At 55.7% G+C, this 9,916-nt stretch overlaps 1 protein-coding gene across 1 annotated transcript; it reads right to left on the minus strand.

Moving 5' to 3' along the window:
* Nucleotides 1-4,342: 4,342 nt before the first annotated feature.
* Nucleotides 4,343-9,558, minus strand: LOC123088186 (probable lysophospholipase BODYGUARD 1). The gene is made up of 3 exons (XM_044510378.1): nucleotides 8,295-9,558; nucleotides 7,720-7,925; nucleotides 4,343-5,061 (listed from the first exon to the last, which is right to left on the minus strand). Exons 1-3 carry the CDS (start codon nucleotides 9,276-9,278, stop codon nucleotides 4,734-4,736), a joined length of 1,518 nt encoding a protein of 505 aa, XP_044366313.1. The 5' UTR covers nucleotides 9,279-9,558; the 3' UTR covers nucleotides 4,343-4,733.
* Between the last annotated feature and the right edge of the window lie 358 nt (nucleotides 9,559-9,916).

A 9,916-nucleotide genomic window follows, 5' to 3' on the forward strand; every position in this document is an offset into this window, starting at 1 on the left:
GGCACGACAAATTCGTCGTCGTCGAGGCTTGCCTCATCTCCGGAGGAAGGCATGTAATTATCATCCTTGACCTCTTCGTCTGCCGCTCTCTCATGAGGGCTGGCATCTCCGTCCTCCTGCGCTGAATCTTGCTGGAGGGGGTTGTCTTCGGCACTGTCTGGGGTATTATTATCTCCGGTGCCGGAATCGCCATTCTTGCTGTGGCGGGATTTAGAGCGGCGCCGCTGACGCCGGCGCTTGGGCTGTTTCTTGGAGGGGTCTTCCTCCGCTGTTCCTTCGCCATTCCCATCCTTTGGGATATCCACCATGTATATGTCGTATGACGAGGTGGCTTTCCAGTGCCCAGTAGGCGCTGGTTCTTGGTCGTCTTCGGCATCGTCGTCCATACCGTCGATGTCTTCGGAGTCGAAGTCTAGCATGTCGGTTAGATCGTCGACAGCGGCTACTAAGTGGGTGGTGGGTGGGTCTTGAATTTCTTCGTCGTCCACATCCCAACCGTCCTGACCGCAGTCCGGCCAGGGCTCTCCTGATAACGAGAGATACTTTAGCGAACTCAGGATGTCGCCGAAGGGTGAGTGCTGAAAGATGTCCGCAGCGGTGAACTCCATAATCAGCGCCCAATCGGATTCGATTGGAGGGGGCGCGGGAGGTCCGGAGTCCGGCAAGGAGTCCGGCACCTTGGAGTCACGAGCTTCAGAAGGGACAAAGTCAGTATTCGGCTCTATCGCCGTAGAGGTTGCAGCCTCCGAGGCGGTGTCTAACCACCCGTCCTCGATCTGCACAGCCGGCTCCGGATCGAGGGTCGGAGCGGACTCGTGTGCGGCCTCCAGGGCACTGTCCGGCAGCAGAGCTAAATCATGCCCATCGTGACAGTGCGGCGTGCTCGGCTGTGGCTCGAATCCATTGAAGATCAAGTCTCCGCGGACGTCAGCCGTGAAGTTAAGACTTCCAAATCTGACCTGACGGCCAGGGGCGTAGCTTTCGATCTGCTCCAGATGGCCAAACGAATTGGCCCGCAGTGCAAAGCCGCCGAATAGGAAGATCTGTCCGGGGAGAAAAGTCTCACCCTGGACCGCGTCGTTGTTGATGCTCGAAGGAGCCATCGAGCCTATCAGTGACGACACAGAGGAACTCTCAATGAAAGCACCAATGTCGGTGTCAAAACCGGCGGATCTCGGGTAGGGGGTCCCGAACTGTGCGTCTAGGCGGATGGTAACAGGAGACAAGGAACACGATGTTTTACCCAGGTTGGGGCCCTCTTGATGGAGGTAAAACCCTACGTCCTGCTTGATTGATATTGATGATGTGGGTATTACAAGAGTAGATCTACCACGAGATCAAGGAGGCTAAACCCTAGAAGCTAGCCTATGGTATGATTGTTGTTATTGTTGTTGTTCTACGGACTAAAACCATCCGGTTTATATAGACACCGGAGAGGGCTAGGGTTACACAGAGTCGGTTACAATGGTAGGAGATCTACATATCTGTATCGCCAAGCTTGCCTTCCACGCCAAGGAAAGTCCCATCCGGACACGGGACGAAGTCTTCAATCTTGTATCTGCATAGTCTTGGAGTCCGGCCGATGATGATAGTTCGGCTATCCAGACACCCCCTAGTCCGGGACTCCCTTAGCGGAGATTCACCACTTCCTCGCCGACCCTTTATCCTTCCGGTCGCCAGCACAGCTGTAGGCGTCGGCGGCTGGTGGCGGACCGTCTGAGTCGTCGGGCGAGGAGTCGTCGTCGGAGGTGTCAGAAAGAATAATGAGCCCTTTTAGCCGCTGAACCGCCCTGTCCTGCTGCCGCTTGAGCTTCGCGAGCCGAGCCGCCTCCGCCGCAGCCTCCGCCGCCTCGCGCTCGGACTGCTCAATGGCAATCCGGAGTGCCTTGGATGCATTTTTTCGGTGGAGCCGCCGCACATCCGTCTCCGTGCTTGTAAGCGACCGGCGGTAGACCCATTCAAGGAGCTGTGCGTCCTGGTCGGGCTTCGCCTGCATCTGCGACGGCGGTGGCGGTGCACGAACTGCTCTGCCTCCCTCCTCTCCCTTTCCCGCTGCAGCTCGCAACAAGCGGTGCACGCCTCTAATTCCGGCATGCGCGTCCAGGCCGGCGGGGCGGGCACAAGCACCCATTGCTGCCCACGTGGGGGAGCAGCAGCCGACGAGGGCGGGGGACGGCGTAGGGGAGGCACGGATTGCGCAGGCCGCCTGTCAGGGTTGCACACGGGCCGGAAGGGGCCGGCGCCTACGGGGAAGCTGCTTCTCCGGTGAGGCTGCAAATCCGGAGCTGCCCTCAGTCTCCACCTTAGATCGCTCCAAGGCGAGGCGGAGGGCAGGCTCATAGTCCGGATCCAGCTCGAAGTCGGAGCGGCTGTCGAAGGTCTGCATTGCGCCGAATTCGTTCGAAATCGGTGCAGGGAGAGGAGAGGACAGAGCAAGAGCGGAGAGTGAGTGAGCTAGGATTTCTGAGCGATGTGCCGGATGGGTTTTTTGTGGGACAACCATGGAGTCGGTGGTGAGCCGGGCTTGTTAGGCCAACGCGGCCGGGCGTGCCCGGGCCACCGCATATTCATCCTATATTTTGGGCTAGATATGAGGGTGCCGGTCAGCCCGGACATCTGAGGCCCGTTTGAGGCGTCCGTCTGGGTCAAAAATTCATAACCGATCGGTGATCGGGCGGACGGGTCAGACGTTTAAGGCCGGTTTGAGGCGCCGGCTGTAGATACTCTAACAACGGGATGGTCTTGTACCACTACCCGGCCTTGGCAAGAGGGCGATCCAGGGCAGGGGTGTAGGGTACTTGTCGTGTCGGAGATGCTCTCACAGAAACACTTTGCTGAAGGAGATTGATAGATGGTCCTTCTGTTTTCCAGAATGAACTTTATCTGAAGCAGGGGCGGAGCTACGGGGGGGCGAGCGGGGGCCACGCCCCCCCCCCCCCCCCCCCCCCAACGGATGCATCGTACCAAAAGCTACGGCAGCTAGATTAGCCCACAACCGAGTAAAATTGGCTAATTGCCCCCCCCCCCCCCCCCCCTAATCAGTCCGTTCAAAGCTGGAAGCCCACAACCTTTGAAAGTTCAAGCCCATGTAATTGTTGGTCAGCCCACATTAGGAAAAACAAATGACCAGGTGTGCTAGCAGTTGACGAGGCCACCCACGATCGAGGGTATCCTCAATTGGTTGTTTAGGCGCCGACGCACACACGCTCGCTTCGCGTAGCCGCCGGGAAGATCGACGAGGGGATCTGTACAAACGGATCAGCGCCGGCGCATATGGAGAATAATCCTCTGATGAGTCTCTCCTTGATTCCTTTCTTGATGAACTGATCCACATCTAGAGCGCTCCAGGAGACCAAGACTTTTTTGCTTTAGATGGAATTAATTTAGGGATGCATTGATTCTATCATCTTAGTTTCAAATTTAACCATTACGAAAAGACACCACGACTCAAGCCAGATCTAAGGATCGACTCATGTCTAGGCTATCTGGCAAGTTATTATTATTATTATTATTAGATTTGCACAAACTGTTAGATGCTACTCCCTCCGTCTGAAAATACTTATCATCAAAATGAATAAAAAGAGATGTATCTAAAACTAAAATACATCTAGATACATCTTCTTTTATCCGTTTTGATGACAAGTATTTCCGGACGGACTGAGTAATTTGCATAACAAGCTAAAATCTGAAGCGCACCATAGAAGATTTTCGACTTTATTCTATGTGTTTCAGGTGTAAGAGCCACGAGCCAAATTCAAACTAATGAAAAAACAACAACATTTTTCTAATTGAAAATACATATTATCTTATGCTCCTCTTAGTATGGTCATTGTCAAAAAAAAATCTTCATTGTCTTCGTCACCCCCTATGGTCAAATCCTGACTCCGCCCCTGATCTGAATGAGATGTAGAGGCAAAGTATGACTAAACGCGAAAGTTCAGAAGCCCCCGCAGCGGCGAATAATCATCAGTCCGCGTAATATGAGGCTATTTTGTTTCTTAAAGGACGATGTAGTTACTGATCATCGGGGGGAGGCAGACACTGACAGACAAAGCCGGTGGCGATCAATGGGACTGCGACGCTGGTCTCTCTCGCCCAATTCAGAAATAAATTGGAGCAGGCCCCGACGGAGCAATCCGTGCCCGTCACAACACAACGCAGGCCATGTTCATGTACGTACGAAGCACCCGTCCCATCACATGAACCATCAAACCAACTTCGGCAGCTTAATCAATTCGGCCTTGAAAGAGTCCATTCCATTCCATTGCATAGTATATATATATTATATACTACAGTATTATATTACAGTTGTGTGGGGTGTGGCTGTTGACGACGACGACGATAGTTGGCCAAGCTGGTCCAATCAAACAAATTAATCATAAGTACACTTTATCATTAATTAATTAATTACCAGGGAGAAAAGAGAGAAAAAACGAAGAAGAAGAAGAAGAAAATGAAAATGATACAGCTGTATGTATTTATAGTTCTTGGAAAGGATTTGCCAGAGTTGCTCTGCCATGTCCCGTCCTCCTCCTACTAGGGCTGGCATCTGCTCTTGCATGCAGGGTAATCGTTATTGCAACCTTTCTCACGGGCCATTGATCGCCTCCTCTCTTCCTCCTCCTCCTGTGCACCGTTGCTGCTGACTGGTGATCGCTGTAGTTGAAGTAGTAGTAGCAGTAGTAGGGTTGTACATGTGGTGAGGTAGAGAGGGAGAGGCAGAGAGGCAGAGGCTAGTCCTGGGCGGCGCTCCGCCAGATGGCCTCGAGCTCGGCGGCGAAGAGCTTCTCCTGGCCGACGACGATGGTGATGTGGTCCTTGTTGTCGTAGACGGTGACGCGGGCGCGGGGCACCCTGGCGCCGACGGCGAGGGTGCACTCCACGGGGAGCAGCTCGTCGTCGCGGCCGTGGAAGAGCGCCACCTTGCAGCTGAGCTGGCCGGCGACCACGTCCAGGTAGGCGCCCATCTTGCTGGCGCTGAGGCACATGATGTTGTGCAGGGTGTGCCACGCCGCGTTGTGGGTGTGGCACATGAACGCCTCGATCAGGAACGTCCGCATCCTGCAACCCATCCATACATCAACACACACACGCACAGTACAGTCAGTTAGCGCCCGGCATTCACTCGCTCAGACCATATATGGATCGTGCATGTGCCGGCGAGCAACGGTACAGCGCTGCCACTAATGGAAAGCGAGAAGAAAAATCTTTGCTTTGCCCCGTGCTCGCATCGCCTGCCATGGTGCCGTTCTGGTTGCAGCGTATGTGATACAACCATAAGTAGAACCCGTTACTGCTGCACTCACTCCGTCCACTTGTAGCTTTGCCTTCCTGCTGGACCATGCACGTATGGCCCTATCATGCGTGTGTACTTGCGCAATCCAGTAATAAAAATTGCGACTTGGAGCCAAACTTAACTCCCTAGATCTCAGTCAGTCATGCATGCATGCATGCATGCATATGGGTGAGACGCTCATTCATTGCCCCTACACTGTCCTCCACTGACCTAGCTTTCAGGTTACCTTCAGTACAGTGCAGTGGTATAGCACGCGCCAGCAGAGGAGGGAGTATGTATTATTTGCCCTGGCTCAGCAGTTATTGGTGAATTGCAAAGCTAGGCAAGTGGGTCATGAGGCCGGCCATGTGACCAGTTCGTCCTAGCTGGCTAGTCGCCGGCCAAATATACGTATGATCATACGTACAAGACTTTGAGACTCACACACACCATCTTTTATAACGTACAGTATGCACAAGTGCATGATGAGACAATGAGAGGTACATCTTTCTTCGAAAAACAGTGAGAGGTATACATGAGGATAGCATGCAAGCTGTGCAGAGCCATGAATACCTTGTACTGGTATTGTACACAGGCTTGATTAATTTGGGCGTACGTAGCAGCAAGCAAGCATGCATGCGGTGTCCATGTAGCCACTAGCTAGGCTAAATAAGGGAAAGGAGGAGGAGGCCTTTCGTGTGCCAAGACATGCGGTTTGGTCGTGTTAGGTCCGCCCATCGACCGATCGGTCGACCGCACGACTCCACAACCGAAGCAATTCAAGGCAGACACCATATGTCTACGTACCACTAGCACCAGCAGCTAGCTAGCTAGCTAGCTGGGCACTCACCGTCGTCGACACGACACGTCCCCCGCCCCGCGCACATGCACAGCTACACAACATGCCCCCCCAGCCCGTCACGTACGTGGCCACGCACCGAATCAACCATGAACTTACTTCACTTCACTTTAGCACCCGCACTCCACTACATACTCTTTGCGAGCAAAACGAGACGGCAAAAACGAATTAGATATACTCCCTCTGTTCGGAAATACTTTTCGAAGAAATGGATGTACCTAAACGTATTTTAATTTTAGATACATTCATTTTTCTTCATTTCTCCAACGAGAATTTTCGGACGGAGGGAGTATATGGGAGTATTATGGTATATCACATTAGACTTGGCCGGCGCATCAGCTTCTGTGAGAGAGAACGACGCTCTTTTCTCGTTACTCACATTAGATTAGATTAGAATAGAGTGATCAAGCATATATTCTTCTTCTTCTTCTTTTTGGCGTGTGGGAAAACGAGGCATATACTGTTTCCGTGAAGCAGCTGACCAGCTGTTTTTCTCAACCAGAAAACACGAGGAGGGCAGAGGGTGTAACTGGGAGGACAGAACAGTAGCAAAAGAGGATCAAGCGACGGTGGGTGAGTGTACCGGCCGAAGACTTTTTCCGCGGCCCGTCTTGTTCCGTGGCGCGTAAGTGCGGGTCATGGCGCGCGGGGCCCGGCGGGCTGCCGTTTATGGCCGGGTGGTGAGCCACCGCCAACCTAGGCGCCGGCTGCGCGCCCGCGCGAGCGCTCACCTACGTGCACGACTGCCGCGCCCGAGCCAAAAATGCATGCACGCATCCATCCATCCTCCACACGACCACACGTACTACCACGCTCCCACCCACCCACCCACACCAGGCCACCACGTACCACTCCTGCTGCCGCTACTGTACCCAGCGTCGCGCACGGAGAAAACGCATGGTGATCATCAGGGTGCTAATGAATTCCGGCCGGACGAACGAACGCTACGGCATGCACCTACTGTTGCTACCGAACAACATTTGCGGGCGATCATTTAAGGGAAGATACCGCGCGGCGGCGACAGCGACCGCCTTGGCCCGCCGTCTCCGTCGCCGTCGTCCCCTCGCATAGCCTGTCTGCTTCATCATTTTTAAAGACAAATTCTGGACGTCCCTGCAGCAGAAGGGGGTATAGTGTACGTACGAATGCAGAAAAAAAGGGCGTGGGATGAGAGGGAGACTCGTGGCGCCATGAATGGGGTCGACAGCTGTGGCTCATCCGCCAGTCTCGCGCGAATTCAATGCCGCAGCAATGCGGTTTCTTTCAAAGCAAATTGTTTTCACTTCAAAATTACTTATCGGCGTGTGTGTGTGTGGGTGTTCCCTGTGCGCACGGCGACCGTTTGGGCGTGGGGCACGTCTATCTAGTTCTAGTGCAGTTACTTATCGTGACTGGGTTGTCACGGGACCGGCCGAGGAACATGCAGGCCAGGACAGGCAGGTCAGGTGGTTGGGAAATATGTATATAGAGTGTGTGTTGCCACTGGGAAAAGAAGAGTAGGAAAATATGCTATGCTACACGAGCGTTGTTGTTTATATAGTAAAGTAAAGTTAAAATAATAAGATAATATATGCGGTTGGCTCACCTGTTTCTGGTGAGGATCCTGAAGAGCCTGTTCCAGACCCGGTGGTGCCTGCAGATGGTGAGGCAGATGGTCCGGCTCACGTGCTCGTACCAGCACGCCATCGACGCCCCGAACGCGATCGGCGGCCACACCCGCCGCGGCGCCACCCGCCGCATCACGTACTGCGTCGCCGCCCCCGCCTCCTCCGCCGGCACCGGGAAATACGGCTGCACCACCATCCATCACACAGACAAAAACCATTACTACCATACACTTTTGTTCGTGTAAAAACGGACACGGTTGATGGAATTTTTACTACTACTACAAAATGCGCAGAGTTTGTTAGCGCGGGTGATTCGCATGCCGAGTGACTTCAATTGTTACGTGATCGCAGGCCACTCGAGTATTATGGCAGTCCACTAATGGAAGTTGGTCGGCAGGGCCGGAGGGGGAGACGGAGTTCGGCGATTAAATGCATGGCAAAGTTCATGCACTTCGTATGCGCAGAACCAACAGCTAGCTAGGCTGGTGGTGGACACGGCACCGGCACTGCCACTGGCATCGGCACGCATAGTGGCTGGGAAACGTAGACGTACCGGGGCGAGCAGCGTGAGGGACTTGACGGCGCCGGGGTACTTGACGGCGAGCGCGAGGGCGAGGACGGAGCCGAGGGAGTGCGCGACGACGTGGAAGGTCTTGAGGCGGTAGCGCTGGAGCACGGAGCGCTCGATCATCTCCAGGTGCTCCCGCAGCGTGTACAGCGAGTCCGCCGGCTTGGGGCTCCGCCCGAACCCCAGCAGGTCCACGGCGAACATCCGGTACCGCCCGCGCGCCGCCGGGCTGAACGCCGGGAACACCGTCTCCGTCCAGAACACCGAGGAGGAGATGAAGCCGTGGATGAAGATGACCGCCTCCTGCTCGCCGGCCCCGGCCCCCGGAGGCGGCGGGGCCTGCACGTGCACGTAGAGGTGGGAGGCGCGCGAGCCGGTGCTCCACGAGTGGCACATCTTGCAGTCGCAGTCGGACCAGCAGGGCGCCTGCCGCGGCGGGCGCGGCGCCCGGTCGATCTTGCCGCGGATGAGCTCCGCGATGGCCGGGCTCACGGTCAGCGCCGGCGCGATGGGGCCTGGCTTCCGCGTGGCGTCCGAGAGGAGAGACGCGCGCACGTAGAGCGTGTCCGACACGTCCTCCAGCTGCATCTTGTTGGCCGACGACGACGACAGCCGCACCACCTTCGGCCCCGCCGCCCCAGCCGCCGCCCGCGGGGCCACGAACGACAGCGCCCCCTTCGCGCCCGTTGCTACGCCGCCGCCTCCGCCGTCCTCGCGCGCCGCGGCCGAGCAGTAGCAGGGCTTCCACTCGGCCTCCACGGCGTAGTCCACCACCTTGTACACGAGGCAGAGCACCATGTCCAGCACGTCGAGGAAGGAGAACACCACGAAGCTCACCACGCAGTTGAGCGCGCGCCCCGCCGCCAGCAGCAGCGCGACGAGCGACACCCTGCACTCCCCGGCCCTGCCCCCGGCCGCCGCGCCCATGGCCGCCGCCTTCTCCTGCCACACGCACGTGGCAATGTGCATTGCCGCCCGGCCGCTCCTCGTCGACCGCCCTCACGTCCCGGTGCGTGCGTGCGTGGGCGCGCGCGCCGGCCGCTGGGGAAGAAGCTGGCACTGGCAGGCGGGGTGGGTGCGCTACCGGGAGTAGCTGACTGTGGCTGGAGCAGAGGAGTGAGACGGGCGAGGCTTTTGTAAGAGCGAACAGGCAGCGCGCCTACGGAAAAACAAACCGCATTTAAGCGCGGTGGGAGCGAAGCGGAGGCGGCCGGTTCTCCTCTACACTTTGTATTTTTTTGTGGGCGTTTGGGCAAAGGGTGTGGTGGGGTTAAATAGAGTGTGGGGTTGCATTGGGCAAGCTCGCGAGCAACACCAACGCGTGTCGCCGGTGATCACTGATTACACCGACGAAAGCTACGGGTCATTTCCATCCCGGCCGTGCATTCAATCGAGTTTCATGGGGAGGGCTCACTTACAGTTACGGGTCATGTGTGTATATGCTCCATGCTTTGGGTTAACTCGCATTTATTAGCTCATGGCTTAGCCGTCCGGGAGCGACGAACGGTTCAAACTTTGCTTGTGGGATGGAAAGCATAGAGGAGAATGCCACTGTTTGGGTAAGATTTTAGCATAACGACATTTGTCATATCATAGGAGGAAAGTTT

This window comes from Triticum aestivum, chromosome 4A, assembly GCF_018294505.1.
Source record: "Triticum aestivum cultivar Chinese Spring chromosome 4A, IWGSC CS RefSeq v2.1, whole genome shotgun sequence".
NCBI lineage: Eukaryota > Viridiplantae > Streptophyta > Magnoliopsida > Poales > Poaceae > Triticum > Triticum aestivum.

Bases quoted from the DNA above. Each gene is read 5' to 3' on its own strand.
- LOC123088186 (XM_044510378.1), bottom strand. From the start codon at position 9,278: ATGCACATTGCCACGTGCGTGTGGCAGGAGAAGGCGGCGGCCATGGGC. The intron at 7,926-8,294 runs GTACGTCTACGT...ATGGTGGTGCAG, and splicing joins CCCTCACGCTGCTCGCCCCG to CCGTATTTCCCGGTGCCGGC. The intron at 5,062-7,719 runs GTGAGCCAACCG...GATGGGTTGCAG, and splicing joins AGGATCCTCACCAGAAACAG to GATGCGGACGTTCCTGATCG.